Consider the following 18,823-nt stretch of genomic DNA (forward strand, 5'->3'; position numbering starts at 1 on the left):
TGCTTCTTCTCTGTGTCAGAAACCATTATGTGCTCATGTGAAGTGTTTGAAAACAGCTTCTCAAGAATAGGCTTCTTGGATGAAGGATTAAATTGTATTTTTCCTTTCAGTGTTTTAGCACCTATATGTAGACTCAGAGACCTCACAGCAGTGAGAGGTGCATGTCTGAGAGCTTATTACAATAAATTGTATTATGCTTTTGTGTTTGCAGGGAAGAAATGTTATAAAATTATACCCTAATCCACTTAGGAGTGAACAATGCTAGCAGTGTTTACGTATTAGCCTTGCTAACAATGTTAGCAACGGGAGCTAGCAATGCTAACATTGCCCCCCCAAAATTATCTGCTCTGTCTGACCATCTACTTAATAGTCAGTTCCTAGACTCCGGGGTTAAAACTTTTTATGTTGTGTTTGACTGCTTTCCAAGACGATCTACTACACTGACTCGGACCTGATTCAGATCTTAAATAATTTCAGGAACTCAAAAGTCATCTAGTAGCTTAAAACATGTTTTTAAGCATTTTAATGCATCACACAGTGCTGTTAAAACTATGACAATTATAATTATTTTACAAAAGTGGTGTCTGGGTCAGCATTGCCCGATAGAAATATATGCAGTCATAGGTGTCATTTGAAATTCCAGAAGTTTATTTTTTTTTAAAGTAAAACAGGGAGTTGAAGTCAATTTTAACACTTCAGTTTATTTAACTTGATATATGTAAAAATTTACTCATTCAACATGTAATGATATAAAAATTCCTGTTTTAAAGATCTATGCATTATGATATAAAAATTCTAACAGATTATTTTATCTTTTTTTTTGTACAGAGCTTTGAATTCTTAATGTATTTTATACTTACAGCCCTTCTAAAATCAAACTAGCCCTATTTGAGATGCCTAGTAGCCTCATGTGGCTACTGCCTACAGTATTGGACAGCACAGGTCCAGAATTTTTTTTCCTAAGTCTGACTTAAATGTTAAATCTCCATGGCCCCCTATTAAAGAAAGAAACCATTAGCACAGAGGTGGCAAAAAGAGCACTGAGCAAGGAGCCATAAGATTTAATTCAACCATTGCTTTAAGACTTACGGCGTAATATTTAATTCATAAATTCTCTTAGAGGTTCATATTTTAACCCGTAAAAAATATAAATACTTGAAAATTGTGCAAATTAAGTAAGACATAAGCATAAACACATTCTGTGCATTGTAAGATCTCTATAAAAACATTTGTAAAATTTCTATTCTGGATGCTGATGATTTCACAGATTAATTCACAGATAAGGCACAAGGTTTATTAGGCGGAGGTGAGGGCGCATAGCACAGCTGAGTCCAGAATGAATGCCCATAGCTTCTGCCTCCATTCCTGAGTCTGAGTGGCCTGCAAACACTGGGACCTCTAGAGCTCCTGTGGCCAATCGGGAGTTGAAGTTAGAATGCGTTTTAATACCTAAACTATACAAACATTATAGTTGTGAAACTCACTTTCCTCCTCTGAGGACTCTTGCCAAGTGCCTCTTCTTTTTCTTATCCTTTTTACTTTAGGAATAGAGATGGGTTAATTATACCTTTTCATCCTTACGTATCCAAACAACCACGGCAAAGAGCAGGTTTAAATGAATCTGTGACTTCTAGTCTTAGTTCAAGTGTCGCATGTCTGGAAAAACAAAGACAAGTAATCCTCACGGGTTTCCTATCTCTTGAGGTTTGGAGTATTTGTAGATTTGTAAGAACTGTCCCTGTGCTGTCTTATTATCCACCCTTTACATAAGTAAACTTGGCCATTAAATGTGATCATGTTTCTCGAGGAATGCAACTAGTATGGCCCAATGCTAGGAATTATTTAGATACATACTAAAGCGTGCCTGGGTGGCTCAGTTGGTCAAGTGCCTTCAGCTCAGGTCACGATCCCAGAGTTCCTGCATCGAGTCCCCCAATGGGCTCCCTGCTTGGCGGGAGCCGGATTCTTCCTCTCCCCCCTGCTCTTGCCCTTTCTCACTATCTCTGTCTCTCTCTCTCCAATAAGTAAGTAAATAAATCTTCAAAAAAAAAAAAAAAAGAATACATACTAAAGAAATGGGGTAGATCTAAAAAAGATATTATTTTCTCACATGAATTCTTTTAAACTATAGAAGTAGATTTCCAGTCATATATATATATTTTATATATAAGCAAAAGATTCATATATATTTATATATATGTAAAAGATTCATTTATTTATTTTAGCGAGAGAGAGTAGGGGCAGGGAAGAGGGAGAGATCCTCAAGCGGATTCCCTGTTGAGTGTGGAGCCCTACACGGGGCTCGATCCCAGGAGCCATGTGATCATGACCTGAGCCAAAATCAAGAGTTGGCCACTTAACTGACTGAGCCACCCAAGTGACCCAAATATGAGGTCCTTTTATTTTTTAATTTAAAACACTTTTTAAGGTTTTTATTTAAATTCCAGTTACTTAATATAAAGTGTAATATTAGTTTCAGGTGTACAATATAGTGATTCAACACTGCCATACAACATAGATTAGGCACTCTGAAGGACGGTTTGACACGAATCCCTTCAGAATTTTGCAGTCTAGTGAGAACAACAGTATTGCTCAACACACGACTTGCCCTGACAGAGTAGTGAGTGAGAAGGACCATATCCAGCACTATGTGATAAGCAGTAGGTAAGGTTTGAGCTCAGAGAAGGAACAAAGCACTACTGTCTATGTGTTAAAGATCATTTTTATGGAAGGGTAGGTTTTAGACAGCACCTTCAAAGAAGGAGAGAATTTGCTTAAGCTGAGTGGATACAAAAGGAGGTTCAAAGTAGACATTGCTTTTGCTGAGTCAATTTTGACTTACCCACATTATAAGGAAGAATACCAGATAATCTGAACATTTCTCTTTGGTTTTGGATTCTATTTTTTTCATTTGTATTTTGTAGTCAGAGACCTCCATATATTTGTATAACAAATTACAAATAGCCTTTTCTTTAAAAGATTTTATTGCAGGGCACGGGGTGGCTCAGTTGGTTAAGCAACTGCTTTTGGCTCAGGTCATGATCTTGGAGTCCCAGAATCGAGTCCCACTCATGCTCTTTCTCGCTTCCAAATAAATAAATAAATAAATAAATAAAATCTTTAAAAAAGATTTATTGCTTTGAAATAGAACATGGAGTTCAAGAAGTCACACAGAGATATAAGTGTAAAGACAGAGAATGATTTGGATGCAATTCTCTTCTTCTTTTTCTCAATTTCCTATACTCAAAGACTAAGACTAAGATTCAGGGTGCTGTCACAAGGCAGAGAAATGAGAAAATTATAAAGTGAGGTGAGTTAGTATAAAGCCAGGATACTAGAGATGACTTTGTTATTTTTTTGTTTTTGTGGCTGTATTTTTTTTTCCTTTTGCTTTTAACCCCATTTAAGCTAGAGCCTTTTAAAAATGATTTAAAAGAAAAGGGGCACCTGGGTGGCTCAGGTCATGATCCCAGGGTCCTGGGATCGAGCCCCACATCGGGCTCTCCCCTCGCCGGGAAGCCTGCTTCTCCCTCTCTCACTTCCTCTGCTTGTGTTCCCTCTCTCTCTCTGTGTTTCTCTCTGTCAAATAAATAAATAAAATCTTAAAAAAAATGATCAAAAAACCCCATTTTATTTCACTTTTTTGTTAGAGAGACAGTGTGTGTGTGAATGGGGTGGTGGAGGCGCAGATGGAGAGAGAGGGGATCCCAAGCAGCCTCCACACCCAGGCAGAGCCCTCCGCGGGGCTCAATCTCATAACTCTGAGATCAAGACCTGAGCTGAAATCAAGAGCTGGTTGCTTAACCAACTGAGCCACCCAGGCACCCCAAAGCTAGAGCCTTATGAGGCTTTTAGTTAGGGCTCTTTGGTTTGGGCAGAACCTCAGGACCCACACACAGCCTCATATACCCATGTTGTCACTCTCGTCAGTACTGGAAACACCTTGATCCACTCAGGAGAGTCCCTGCCCCACCACTTCCTAACCATGCCCGGCAGCTGCCACCAAGCATTGCTAGCTGTAAGGGAGTCAAGGTCAATGAGGTGAAGACAGAGTTTTACATTTTGTCTGCATGTTGTACTTTGCTAGCTGTCAATCCAAGTGATGCTAATGGTGCCGCAATGTCTCACAGAGGTTTCTACTAAAATTCGATTTTTGGTTTTTGTTCCCTCCAATATTATGAAAATGCAAAGGGATATGGCCCAGAGTCAAATCTCATGACAGCTCTGTACTATTCTTGGATTTTATACATCTCTGAGGGTGGATATAGTTTATCTTACTGGGTTGAACTCATCAAACCAGGTTCCTGCTTCTTCATTTGAATTCTTCAAGAACTCTTGGTCTTGATGTAAATGGAAACTTGAAGATGGCCCCCATTATATCATCTTATGTGTCCAGATGTGTCTGCACTGCTTGCTGCCCAAAGACATACCATGTAAGCACACACACAGACACACAACATATGTGTGTGTGTACACACACACAAGCACACGCACTCGAGGTGAAGAAAAGGTAAACAGATTTGATATGTGCTGAGTACTGCTCCAGACATTTGGTAAACATCTCATTTGCTAGCAGTAACTGCTCAATGTGGGAAACGTGGAGCTCCATTTCACCCTTGGGACCACGAAGCTCAGAGTGATTGCGAAATGAGCTCAAGGTCACACAGCTGGTGAAGTGGTGGGTCCATAAGCAGCAAATTTGCAAAGCCTCATCCCAGAGCCTGTGTCTTGTTGCCCCAAGAGCAAAGCAAGCAAGAAGGTGGCTGCTTATATTTGGAGTGAGACGAAAAGAACTCTAAGTGTCTCCTAAGGGATTTAGCACACATCATTAAGCTTGAAAAGCAAACCTATTTGGAGCAAATATTTCTCTAGTAATAAAGCTGGTGTACTTAGCTAGAAAAATATCTGCTAATCTCTTTTATCACTGACCTCTTCAGTAAATGCACCAGACTCATATTCTGGATAGATATTCAGGAGATTCGTGAAAAGAAGACCCGAAAGTAAAGCCCCTCTCATTTTAGGATCCCTGGACTTGTGGGTTTCTTCTTGTCCATCTCAAAGACCCTGATCACCATGGAAAGGGTCTGAAGGGATAAGAATACATCCAAAGACAAGGTACTACAACATTTCCAGGCAGTCAGGCCTATGATTCCAAGAGATTGTTACAGTTTGTGTGCCAAAATTCTTTCACGGCACCTGGCCCAAGTTGGTCCCACCCCCTACAGTTCTGATTCCATAAATCTGGGGTCAAAAAAAAGAATCTTCAATTTCAGTAAGCATTCCAGAGGGATACAGAATCAAGAAATCTTGGGCTAGCATGCGGAAAAATGTCATCACGTAGTTCTGTACTTCAGGGAATCCTGAAAGCCCAGGCCCAACCTCAGGAGGACATCCTGATGAAGAAGAGAATTGGGAAGCCACGTGACAGGAGAAATCATCTGAATGGAAGTTTCCACACAGGCCATGAGCCTATGTGGTGTTGATGCTATCTTCTCGTTAATGCCACAATCACCACTATCCCCGGGGCAATGGGTGGAAGGGGAATTTCCAATTTTATGTATATGCCCCAGGGTTTCATGTGGGTTCTTTCTGCCTTTCGTTTCAAGAAGATGTCAGGAATAGCTGTTTCAGCCCCAGGGGTATGATGCAGTGCCACCTTGAATAGTACATTTTGATCCTCCAGCAGGAATCAGACAAGCCTGGTCTCAGGTAGTGAGGTGAGGTCTGTTAGCATCCTCAATCCCAGACTGGAGTGTTGCTAGTGGAGTACAGGGAGGTAGGCACCTTTCCCTTTAAAGGGAAGGAAAACTCTTTATCCGGGTGAGAGTCCCAGAACAGTACTGTTAAAAAAATCGCCCATGAATTCCCAGCCCTGGTAGACAGAGGCTCACAATGCTCTCATTCTTGAAATTATTGTTTGGATCATGGAGGTCCCTAATCAAGCTAATAAGTGACCTAGATGCTGATTTAGATGAATAGCATCCCATTTTCCTTTATGGTCTCTGGATTCCATTTTGTTTAGGGAAAGTTTTAATTGCCCCAGATGGGACTATGTTCAATTATTCATAAGTGAATCCTGTAATCACGAGTGTGACAATATTATAGTTTCTACTTTCCCCAGTGCCTTCAGGTGAGAGAACATTTGTGCATATGTTTACTGTCCCCAATGGATTCCAGTTTTTAACATTATAACTGGCCTTTCCTTGGCTCTCTGTCTCAGGAGTGACATGATTTGTGATCTGTGCTGTGTGCTTCTTTTGTGGACCCTTCTAATTTGATGGCTAATGTGTGCATGGAGTGGATATTCAGAGAAAGAGAGAGAAAACACACATGGGCTTCTCATCTTGAAGATTTTTAAAGATCTCTTCCTGTTGTTTACTAGCTGTTATATGACCTTTGGTCAGGTTATCTATATAAGGTTTCTTATTGATAAGATACATATAATTCTAACATGTTCTACCTGAATTTTAACATTTTTTTGAAGGTCAAATAAGAAATACACAGGAATGTTTTACAAAATAAAAAGAGATTATACTAATGTGTCTATTGAGTATTTTGGGAGGAGGAAGGAAGGCAGGAAAGACACAGTGAGGGAATCAGCTGCGTGATCTGTGAATTCCTCTAATTCCAGCCATTTTTCCAAGATGGCTGCCAGTATAATCCATGAAAACCAACTATTAGAGGAAAATGGGATCGCATACTTTTGTATATCAACACAGTGAACTATTGTGTGTTCTTTTAAATTGTCATTTTAAGGAGTTTCTAAATGCTCACGCTATTCATTATGTATACTACATTTTTATTTTTTTACATATAGTACATTTTGATTGCAGCCATGTAGAATCACGTCCAACATGCATCATGGTAACCAGAAACTTGAAGGTAATAAGCAAAAGAAATTAGTTGTTGTGGTAGGAGAGTATCACTTATGGCTTTTTTCCCTCAATATTCCTTCATGTGTTACTCTCTTCTTTTTTGATATTGGTTTTTTCTCTTCTTTTTAATAATAGTTCAAAATGCTTCGTTCCTCACAATTTTGATCTTTGCCTTTTAAAAAATATTTATTTATTTAACTGAGAGAGAGAGAGGGAGTGAGCAGGGGTAGGGTGAGGGGCAGAGGAAGAAGAGAGAATCCTGAAGCAGACTCCCTGCCGAGTGTGAAGCCCGATACAGGGCTGGAGCCCAGGACCCTGAAATCATGGCATGAGCCAAAGTCAAGAGTTGGCCACTTAACCAACTGAGCCATGCAGGGGCCCCTATTTTGCCTTTTTTAAGAAACAAATATATTTTCTAATTTTGTCTGTTTCTAAGTCATTAGGGACTACAAAGTTTTGCTTTTCCAAGACTTCTGTCTGTAACTTGCTCTTGCAGTTAGAGAGGTAGAAAGGAACCCCACATCATGTAATTCACATCTGTGGTTAGAGAGGATTCTATCACCATTGGGTCTCTCTACTACATGTCATCTGCAGCAACAGCCTGCAGAAGAAAGCCCAGAGATTCTCTCCCCTCAAGATAACCAATGGTGGCAAAAAAAATCACAGCAAAGGGGTTGAGATGGAGGAGGGCCTTGGTTGTATTCATATCAAAGAGAACAAAGGTGTGAATGCTTCTGGAGGTCATGAAGGGAACTTCCTTCATGAACTATAATACGAAAAGAGAAATAAGGGAAAAGCCTAAAGTTGTGAATAAATTAAAAATAATGTTTTCAAATGGATAAATACATAAAGAGGTTTTGAAATGTTGAATGAAAATAATAACCCTCTAATAAACTAGATAAGAGGAGGTGGGGAGGGAGAGGGGAGGAAGAAAATGTAGAAGGGGGAAAAATCAATCCTTTTTGTGACACAAACAAATATTTAAAAATGAAATTGTCTTGGAAAAATCAATCCTTTTTGTGACACAAACAAATATTTAAAAATGAAATTGTCTTGGATTATTTCAGAATAATTCAGGGAACGGCCACTGAAGCTGGATGTAGGATATGTGGGCATCATTGTATTATTCTCTAATTTTTCTAAAATTGCATATTATCCTCTTGAAACTACAATTCTACTTTCCTTTTTCCCTTTTTGTTATTGATGTCATCTAGTTGCCATTAAAAAACAAAACAACAACAAAAACTCTCTCTCCTTTACTTCCACTCCTGCCCTCATTCTACTGAAAATGCTAGGACCCAAACCACCAAAGGACATTCTGATTACCAATAAAATGACATATGCTCAGCTTGTACCAAACCTGATTTCCTTACAGCATGAGGTATCATTGCTCAATGTCTTCTTAAAACTCTAGCTTCTTTTTAATTACTCACCAACATTTATATTTCTCTGACTCATCCTCTTTGCTTTTTCTTGTAAATGCTAATGCTATCCAGAATTCTCTTTTTTAAAAGGATTTTTTTAAAAAAGTTATTTATGTATTTGAAAGAGACAGAGAGAGAGAAGCGAGTGAGAGAGAGTATGAGTGGGGAAGAGTGGCAGAGGGAAAGGGTGAAGCAGACTCCCTGCTGAACAGGGAGCCAGATGTGGGATTTGGTCCTAGGGCCCCAGGATCATGACCTGAGCTGAAAGCAGGCACTTAACCCACTAATCCATCCAGATGCCCCTCTCCAGAATTTCCTTCTCTACTTCTTGTCATATCCTTACACGAGGATATGCACATCTATGTTTCAACTGCCATCCCCAGGCTGATAACCCCTAATGCATCGGCAAGTTCCAGAACTAAATTCCATCTATCATATGGGCTGTAGGTACCTTAAACTGAACCGAAACCAGCATTTTACTTACTAGCTTCTTCCTCACCAGGCTTGTGCTTCTGAGACCATATTTTATATCTTACTTAATGGCATCATGGACTACTGTTCTCCCAAGCTGGAAACATGGTTCCTTCTTAGACCTGTCTCTCACGAATCCCTCACATCCCACCAGGTTCTCTAATCTGGCTACCTCTTCATATTCTTGTGCCATTATCTCTTAAAATTTAAAAGAGACATAAATCTTTTGGCCCTGAATCCTATTCTTAGGGACCAATTGCATAGGTATAAAATCATCACTATATAAGAATGCAATAATATAAATTGTCATGGCTATTACCCTCTTGGTCCCTCCACTACACTAGTCCTCAAGCATCAAAGGTCAAACCGATAGGTGATTCCACAGCAGTTGGCAGCTCTCAGAGCAAGCCGGCTCTGATACAGGAGAGGACAAGGATGGGAGCTCATTCCCATGACTACCAGAAGGGACGGCTCCTGAGGCCTGCAGTTTCTGAGAGGAAAGGAATTGTCCTGGACAGAGAAGGGACAGGCTACATTCTACAGCAAACTACGCTCTCTTGCTCCATCCGAGATGACTCCGGAAAGCTGCTCTCCATCCGGAGCTCCTGGTGGCTCCGGCCGGCTCAAGTTTCTTTGGTTGCAACGACATCCCAGTTTAACTTCTGTCCAAACCCGCTCGCCTCAGACACTGGCAGGTGTGACTGCTGGACATGGTCCCCAATAAACTCTTCACATACAATTCCTACCTCAGAGTCACTGTCCCAGGGAGTCCAAGTGAATACCGTGGTAATTGCTTCCATATCATTTGTCATGCGCTGAGGACTCTTTTGAAGTGCTTTACCTCTCTGAACTCATGTAGTCTTTACAAAATTCTTATGTAGTAGGAAGCATTATTATCTGTAAGATCACAAAGCTATTCAGTGGCAGAGCCAGGATGGAAAGCCAGGACTATGAGGCTCTTTTTTTTCTTTCCTTTCCTTTCTTTTTTTTAGAGAGGAGAGAAAGAGAATGTGAGCAGAGGAGCAGAAGGAGAGGAAGAATCTCAAGCAGACTGACTCCACTGAGCACGGAGCCCCACTTGGGGCTCAATCTCACTATTGTGAGATCATGACCTGAGCTGAAATCAAGAGTCGGCCACTCAATCCACTGAGTCACCCAGGCACCCCTTGAATCCATTCTCTTAATTACAAAGTCTCCTTTGTAAGATTAAAGATATTGAACATTGTTCTAAAAAGTTTTTTTTTTTTTAAAGATATTACTTATTTATTTGACAGAGAGAGATCACAAGTAGGCGGAGAGGCAGCAGAGAGAGAGGGGGAAGCAGTCTCCCTGCCGAGTAGAGAGCCTGATGCAGGGCTCCATCCAGGACCCTGAGATCATGACCTGAGCCAAAGGCAGAGGCTTTAACTCTCTAAGCCACCCAGGCATCCCTAAAAAGTTTTTAAAATACAATATACCAAGATATGTAAAGAGGTTTGGAAGAAAGACCGCACAGCATGTTTGATGCAATGAAAGAAATCCAGTTTGGCCCATGGAAAGGGGTCTGCAATAAGGTCAAAGAAATAGGCAGAAAGAGGCTGTTAGATACGACTTTCATCTTGGTTCCGTAAAAGGCTTTCCTGGGGGTTTTACTATAAGTCCTCTGACTCTGCGCTTACTGCATACCATGGTTGCCTATTCAAGGAATAAGTATATGTTTTCTCTGCTGAGTTACAAAGGCAACTGTCAAAAAATAATAGTCTGTGCCTTATAAATGATACTGGACTGCAATGCTTCAGTGTATGAAGCCATTTTCTGTGGCTTCAAGGTGCCTGCAATAAGGTGCCTGCCTAACTCACCTTCTTCAGGCTCTCCAAATGAGGACAGAAGTGTCTCCAAAACGTCCTAAATTTTGAGAGGTCATGCCCTTTGGTGCGGCTAGCTGGCCGACTCCTCCTTCAATCATCTTGAATTCCTTCTGCTCTTACTGATCCCTCACTCTAAAATTGGACCTCTTCGGTCAGGCATGTTTAACTTCTTTCAAGGCCTCTAGTTATCACTGCGTCTGGCAGCTCTAATATGTGATATTATATCTCCCTCTATAAAGGGTAACTCTCTCAGGACCTGTAGTCCCCTTGGTCTTTCCACTGTGCTAGTCACCAGGGTCAAGGGTCAAGCTAAGAGATAATTCCATGGCAGTTGGCAACCCTGACAGCAGGCCGGCCCAGATATATGAGTAGGGGAGTGGGATTTATCGTCTCTGTTCCGTAGGTGACATCAGCCCCGCCACGTCCAATGCCTCTGCAATCATTGAGAATTTAGACTTTGCTTGTCCTCCTGTGAAGAAATAATCGAATCAGAGAAGAGTCATGTGAGATACTGGTGGTGGTCTCAGCTTGAAAACCCCCTCGCAATGGTGAATGTCTCATTCAGAAATATCCAGGCCATGAACGTGATGTTCTCCTCCTGGGCCTTAGTGTTCGTGGCAATAGGAGTCCTTACAGAAGAATGGGTTGAACTGACACTGGAAACAAATAAAAATACAATAAGGCACAGCCCCTGGATATGTTGCACCACTCTTTGGCCAGAAGGTCAGAACGACACTATGGAAAGAGATGTGGGAGAGGGAGGGTTCCTTTTTCCTTGATTTCTACTTATCTCACCAGCTTACTCTCTGTTCTCTGGGGCAACTTCTGCGGGCTGCCCTGCTCCCAGTTCCATAATCAATGGTCAAGGCTGACTCCCAAATCTCACCATTCTGCGTATTTTGGGGAAAAGTTTAGAAGCGCCTAGACTTAATTGCTGGACATCTGAGAAGTGTTGGCAGTAGCCCTAGGGTAGTCAGTGCACCTAGAACAGGAGGCCATAAAAGAAAGGTAATTGGCAACAAGGAAATATCTTGTATTAGCACTAGAGGGCAGGATGAATTGTATTGAATGAGAAATCTGAGAAAAGAAAAGGAGAAGAGGAGGCTTATAGAGACGCTAAGATAGAGAGCAGTTTCCTCTGGTTCTCGCTCCCATTCAGCTGCAGGCTCCCTGCCTCTTTTTTCTTTCCTCTTGCCCCTCTTTATTATTTAATCAGATCTTTTTACCCCAATTCAATTTTTACCTAAAAATTTGTGTGGTCCTTAGGTGGAAATGAGCCTAGAAGAAATCTCTGTCCTTCTTTCAACACAGCTTCTGCTTTCCAACAGATGGCCTGGAAGTGGTCAGGATCATGATGATTTTGGTTCTCAACCTTTCCCTCTTCCATAACTTGCTCCTGGGTTTGGAAGTCACTTATCTGATTCCTTCAACTAAACGTATCCTCTTCATCACTGCCTTCCTCAGCTTCCTCACAGGTAACTTCCTGGTTCCCTTGACACAGGCTTGGAGACCGACTTCATTTATGGGTCCGGACTGCAGCCTTCCTAGTTCTCTGGCTCAGAGATTGAGCCTCTGAATTGGAACGACCACTTAGGGGGACTGGTTTTGGATAAGGTGCTGGTTTACAGGGTGGAGTCTTGGAAGTCAGGCGTATCTTGGGTTAAAGGCTTGAGTAGAAGAGCCCAGGTTTCTCAGAAGGGACTTTTTTTTCCTTGTGTCTGGACAAAAGGTATCCTCCTGTTCTGTGCACTCGTCCTGTATCATCAAAAGCTCAGGCAAGGTCAATCCGTGTACTACTCTAGTTACAAAATCAGCTGGATCATTGTCACTGGCTACTTAAGCGTTTGCCTCTTTATGGCCTCTGGTGAGTATATTCAGGGCCCCTGATGGGTGATAAGAACCGATCAATCTCTGATAGAGAGGAAAAAAGGATGGGGAAGGGGCATAGGGAAAAGGTGCCAACCCTTGAGTATTAAATGACCAAGGTTTAAGTGGACTCACTCTCTGAGGGCAGCTCCTCCAAGGGTAGAACTGGAGATGAGGGCTGTGTGAAATATTCAGTAAGCTTGCTCCAAGGGCAGCTCTCACGTCTGCCATTTCTACTGTCTTTCACCCCCTTCCCACTTCCGGGCAGAGAGAGCCAGTAAAGTCATGACTAAGGAGAATGGCTGATACCGAATGTTTACTACTGTGAAGAGGGACAGGGTGCCCTGGGAGTCCAGGGTGGTGCCGAGGCACTCTGAGGTCAGAAACAAGCAATTCCTGGTGTTAAATGACCACGTGCCAACACTGGAGACCCTCCTTTTCTTAAAAAGTCTTTAAATTTTATTTGGAATTGCACTTACAAACTCAGAAGCATGAGTCTTCAGTCTTCGGGTGCTCTGGACATGCGCGGCATTTAAGCTATCTTGCATATGCGTCTCCTCTCTGCCGCTAACACCTCCCTCTCCCCCACGGTTTGGTTTGGGGCGGCTCAGAGGGACCCACTGGGCTCTGGGTAGGGGCCTCTCTGCTGGCACAGAGGGAACGTTTCTGTGACTCTTCATTGTTCATCTCCTTCTCCTGGCTTCTCTTTTCCCCAGGAACCATGTCTTTGCTAGAGTGCAAGCAGTCCACCAAGATTTGTGCCTGCGTGACCCTCTTCCCTACTACCCCTCAGAGAGAAAGTCGGGACGCAGAGGAGTCGGAGGGTTCTGTTGTTTCTTCACCAAAGGCAGCCATGCCTCGTAGTATTGTTCACACAAGGGAAGATTCTCCAGACAGACCACAATTCCAACTGCGCCGTGTAACCTGGGCTCTATGATTTGACATTCGATCTTTCATTACATACACATCGTAATGGAAACCGCTTTGCCTAAGGCGCTGTGTGTCTCTACAGCCGTATTGTCTTTGTTCGGCATTATTTAATGACTGTGCCTGGGTTGTGTCTGTAAGAAGATCCAAAGGGTGACTTTTTTTTTTTTTTTTTTTTAATCCTGGCCTGCCGAACAAATAGTTTCTATTTGTTCTCGCCATTTAAGAACATGTGTTATTCACACAATAAATATTATCTTATAACGAATACTTGCCGTATTGTTAACTATATACACCACAAAGATTTAAATAACATAGAATACCTTTTGTACTTTAACTTTGTTGTGAAATATTTCATTCAGAACACAAAACAGTATGATAAGTGCCTGTGCACACATCATTCAAACTTTATGAAATTATAACTTTATGTCTTATTTGCTTTAGATGTTTTCAAATTAAATTTATAGATAAAGTGATATTCAGCTAAAAATTTCCCTAATCTCATTTCCCTCCCTTGTTTCTTTTCACAAAATAATTTTAATGATGCATTCCTGATCACTTTACATTCATGTTGTCATTTTTTACAACTTTATGCCTCCTTAAAAATGACATAGATTAGCTTTCCAAGTGCTCAAAGATTTATTAAAAGACTGTACAGATCATTTTTCTGCAACTTGGTTTTTCTTTTTTAAGATTTTATTTTTTTTGATAGAGAGAGATCACAAGTAGGCAGAGAGGCAGCAGAAAGAGAGAGAGAGAGAGAGAAGGAGGCTCCCCACTGAGCAAAGAGCTCAATACGAGGCTTGATCCCAGGACCCTGATGAGATCATGGCCTGAGCTGAAGGCAGCGGCTTAACCCACTGAGTCACTCAGGCACCTCTGCAACTTGCTTTTTTTCCCACTCACTACGCGTATGGTTTTGTGATTCATTCAGCTTTGTTCTACTTTGTTCACTGAAACTACAGTTAAGCTTTTAACTAACTTACAGTTAAGTTGATGAAAATCTAGTTTTCTTTTATTCTGCTATAGTGCTACTATAAATGTTCTTATACACAGCTGTCTATGTGCTCGACTTTCTCTAGGGTATTTATCTGGGACTGGAAGAGTTGGATCAGAAAGTGTCTTCATTTTCAAGTTACCTAAATGTTGACAGAATGATGTAAAAAATGGCTGTTACAATTCATACTTCTGTCAGCAGTGTATGAGTGTTCTAGTCTCTTTGTGCCTTGCCAACACTTGGGTTTAATCAGTCTTTTTATTTTTAATCTCCTCTTGAATGATCGCTGAGTCTGCTCACCTCATTTCATTATTGAGCTTCAGGATTTCCTCTTCTGTGAATTGCTGTTTGACCATTTTTTGAAACAAATTGTCTATTTCTTATCAATTTGTAGTTCTTATACATTGGAAACTAATACTAAGTGGTGGTGTCTTGGGTTTTATGTCTTTTTGTTTTGCCGAGGTATTCAGATGAAATGTAATACAATATATTAAATTTTCCTTTTAGTTGGTGCTTAACAGTGTCTTGTTTAAGAAATCCTTCCTTACTCTACACTTACTAGGAATAATCTTTGCGAAGTATATAAAGCATAGATGCAAATTTTATTTACTTTCCATGTGGATAGCTATTTATTCAGAACATTTTTATGACTTAATTCCTTGTCTTATATATTTGTAACATAATTCCTACATGCTTCAAATACAAGGTTGTGAGTGTGTTTCTGATCTCTATAACACATTTCATGGGTCTGTTTTTATATCCCTGTATGATACAGCACTCTAAATTACTATAGGAATAGAAAGTGTTGGTGTTTAATATGTCCAAGTGCTTGTTCTTGTTCCAAATGATTTTGATTTGTTCTTGGCCTTTTGGTCCCCATATAAATAGCAGGACTAGCTTATACAGTTCCACAAAAATCCTACTTTGATATGATTCATAATCATATTAATTTATTAATTTATTTGGGGGAGAATTAACAATGCTAATAATATTTACCCATCCAATCCAAAAATATGACAACATGTATTTAGGGGTTCTTTCATGTCCTTCAACAATGTTTTATGATTTTTTTTTTTCCAGAAAGATCTTCTGTTAGGTTGATTCATAGGTAACTTGTAGTTTTGTGCTTTTGTGAATTGAAATATTTTATAATATTTTCTAGTTGCCTATTATTGGTGTAGAGTTGATTTTTGTCTCTAGAAACGACTAAACTCTTTTTAAAATTTGTCTTAATTAGGCCTTTTAATTTGTCTATATACTCTCTTATGTTATTCTTGGAGGAAGACATATTGTCTGCCGAAAAGATGTTTATTTCCTTCCAATACTTTTATTACTTATTTCTGTTTTATTGTGTTGTCTTATTCATTGGCTCAGACTTCCAAGATAAGGTGAATGGGGAAGAAAAAGATAATAAGCATCCTTTCTGTGTTCTTCATCTTAATTAAAATGCCTGTATAATCCTAATAGTTGGTATTATATACACTGTAGAATTTGGCACAGTTGCCTCATCAAATTAAAGGACTTCTTATATATCTCATTTGCAGAGTCAACTGACCAGAAGTAAATGTTTAACTTTATTGAAAATATTCATACATCTACTGAAATATCAATTGATTTTTTTTTCCTATCCCAATAATAGGATGTATCTTATATATAAATTATCATTTGTGGAAAATTTTTCTGTATTTTATTGTGATTTCAAACATACAGAACAAAGTAGAAAACAATGTAATAACCACCTGTGTACTTATTGTCTAAACTTATAAAGCCTTAACACTATGTTCCATTTGGTTTAGATTGTTTAAATTAAATTTGCACTCATCTATGTCCCTGTACAAATTTTCCCAAACTAATTTTTTTTCTTGTTTCTCATTGTTAAACACTTTGAGTTCCTGGGAAAGTCCCTCTTTAGTCATGTTATGTTTGTCTTAATAAACTGCTGAAATAAATTTTCTAATTATTTTAGAATTCTTGAATCTATCGTCGTAAGTAAACTTTGGCTACAATTTGTCTTCTTGAACTCTCTTTGCCCAGTTTATTTTTATGTGTTATTTTCTTTTTTTATTTTTTATTAAAGATTTTATTTATTTATTTGACAGACAGAGATCACAAGTAGGCAGAGAGGCAGGCAGACGAGGAGGGGAAAGCAGGCTCCCCCGCTGAGCAGAGAGCCCGATGCAGGGCTCTATCCCAGGACCCTGGGATCATGGCCTGAGCCGAAGGCAGAGGCTTTAACCCACTGAGCCACCCAGGTGTCCCGTATGTGTTATTTTCTTATTTTTATTTTGTTTTATTTTGGAAGAAAGTTTGAGTAACCTTTTTTGAAATATAAAATGCATATAGAAAAGATCACAAATGGTATATGTATAGCTCTTTAAATCTTCACAAAGAGAACTCGTCAGTGTAATAGTGTAATAAGCACTCAAAGAAATAGAATGTTAACAACACCCTTGGGGTCTCCTTCATGCTGTTTGAATACAATATTTCACATTATCATCGTTAAGTTTTTATTATCGATAAAATAATATCGATATTATCTATCGCATCGATAGAAAATTATTTTTCTATCATAGAAGAGAACATAGGAGACAGTCTTATAACTTTGGATGCAGCCATGATATCTTGGTTATGACAACAAAAACATATGAAACAACAGAAAAAATAAAAGGCCGCATCAAAATTAAAAACTTATAATCAAAGAACACTATTGTGGATACTATGTGCGAGCTACTGTTCTAAGTGCTGGAATATTATGGTGAAGTAGATGTACAAGTTCTCTCCTTTTGGTGGGTAGGGAGTAGCAGATAATACAGAAGTAAATAAAAGAACAAATTATAATTACCGATATAGATACAAGCTTAGAAAAGGCAAAAAGAATGAATAACTAAAAAAAAAGAATTAGGCTGACAAAAGACTTCTCAAACACAACTTATATCAAGGCATGAAGCAACACTTGAAGAAATTAAGGGGGAAAAAAAAGCTGAAATGATTTTATATTCAACTAAGCATTCCTTCAAATATTAAGGCTATTGAAAACAGATTTAAGCATGTGAAGAGCTCAAGGAATTCTTTATCTATAAACTGCTCTTGAGGAATTTACTAGGAGATGATGGACTTCATTCAAAGAAGAGGACTGTAGAAATACCACTATAAATACTGATGGTAAATATTTAATACATTTGATTGTAGGTCTAAGACAAGAGCAAAGTTTGGGATGATGATAGAATGATAATTTTGTCATATGAATATAACACGTGTTATGTGTTGTTTGTTCTGAAAACACTGGAAGCAATGCCCTAAAATAAGGGAGAAAAGAGGAAGGGGAAGAAGAAAGTTGAAAAAAAAAACAAAACACCTCATTGTTATATAAGCAATAGGTGATATTTAAGGGATACCACTGAAAACTGACCATCACATAGTCCAAATGTAAATGAAAAGACAGAGGAATAAGGACTTTAAAAAGGTATATAAGCTTTGCGCAGTGGCAGCAGTGACATAGTCAATGAGATTTGTCTAAGGCGTGATTATTACTAGTTGAAAAAGGTATAAATATCATTCACCAACCCATATCTTGGCTATTATTATTATTATTATTATTATTTTAAAGATTTTATTTATTTATTTGACAGAGATCGCAAGTAGGCAGAGGTAGGCAGAGAGAGAGAGAGAGGGAGGCAGGCTCCCTGCTGAGCAGAGAGCTCAATGCGGAGCTCAATCCCAGGACCCTGGGATCATGACCTGAGTGCAAGGCAGAAGCTTTAACTCACTGAGCTCCGGCACCCCATATTATTATTACTTTTTAAAGAGTTTATTTATTTATGCATGAGAGACAAAGAGAGAGAGAGGCAGAGGAAGAAATAGGCTCCCCGCAGAGCAGGGAGGCCAATGTGGGACTCCATCTCAGGACCCTGAGATCATGACCTGAGCCAAAGGCAGACGCTTAACCCTCTGAGCCACCCAGGTGCCCCTATCTTGGCTTTTATAAATAATGCTGCTATAAACATAAGGGTGCCTGTATCCCTTTGAATTAGTGTTTTTGTTTTTTTGTTTTTGTTTTGTTTTGTTTGAATTAATGTTCTTGCATTCTTCAGGTAAATACCCAATAGTGTGATTGCTGGATTGTGGCATAGTTCTATTTTTAACTCTTTGAGGAACCTTCACACCATTTCCCAGAGTGGCTGCACCAATTTGCATTCCCACCAACTGTGCATGAAGATTCCCTTTTCTCCACATCCTCCCCAATACCTGTTGTTTCATGTGTTGTTGGTGTTAGTCATTCTGACAGGTATGAGGGGATATCTCACTGTAATTTTGCATTTCCCTGATGGTGAGTGACATTGACCATCTTTGACATTGACCAACATGTGTCTGTTGGTCATCTGTATGTCTTCTTTAGAGAAATGTCTGTTCAGGCCT

General features: G+C 39.7%; 1 protein-coding gene across 1 annotated transcript; it reads left to right on the forward strand.

The window, feature by feature from the left end:
• Positions 1-10,956: 10,956 nt before the first annotated feature.
• TMEM225 (transmembrane protein 225) lies at positions 10,957-13,730 on the forward strand. The gene is made up of 4 exons (XM_059156073.1): positions 10,957-11,340; positions 11,946-12,092; positions 12,347-12,481; positions 13,200-13,730. The coding sequence occupies exons 1-4, from the start codon at positions 11,163-11,165 to the stop codon at positions 13,418-13,420; spliced, it is 681 nt and encodes a 226-aa protein (XP_059012056.1). The 5' UTR covers positions 10,957-11,162; the 3' UTR covers positions 13,421-13,730.
• Positions 13,731-18,823: the final 5,093 nt, after the last annotated feature.

Source organism: Mustela lutreola, chromosome 1, assembly GCF_030435805.1.
Source record: "Mustela lutreola isolate mMusLut2 chromosome 1, mMusLut2.pri, whole genome shotgun sequence".
NCBI lineage: Eukaryota > Metazoa > Chordata > Mammalia > Carnivora > Mustelidae > Mustela > Mustela lutreola.

Excerpts from the sequence above, each read along its gene's own strand:
- TMEM225 (XM_059156073.1), top strand. The coding sequence starts at position 11,163 with ATGGTGAATGTCTCATTCAGAAATATCCAGGCCATGAACGTGATGTTC. Across the intron at positions 12,093-12,346 it reads CTTCCTCAGCTTCCTCACAG|GTATCCTCCTGTTCTGTGCA; the intron begins GTAACTTCCTGG and ends TCTGGACAAAAG. Across the intron at positions 12,482-13,199 it reads TTGCCTCTTTATGGCCTCTG|GAACCATGTCTTTGCTAGAG; the intron begins GTGAGTATATTC and ends TCTTTTCCCCAG.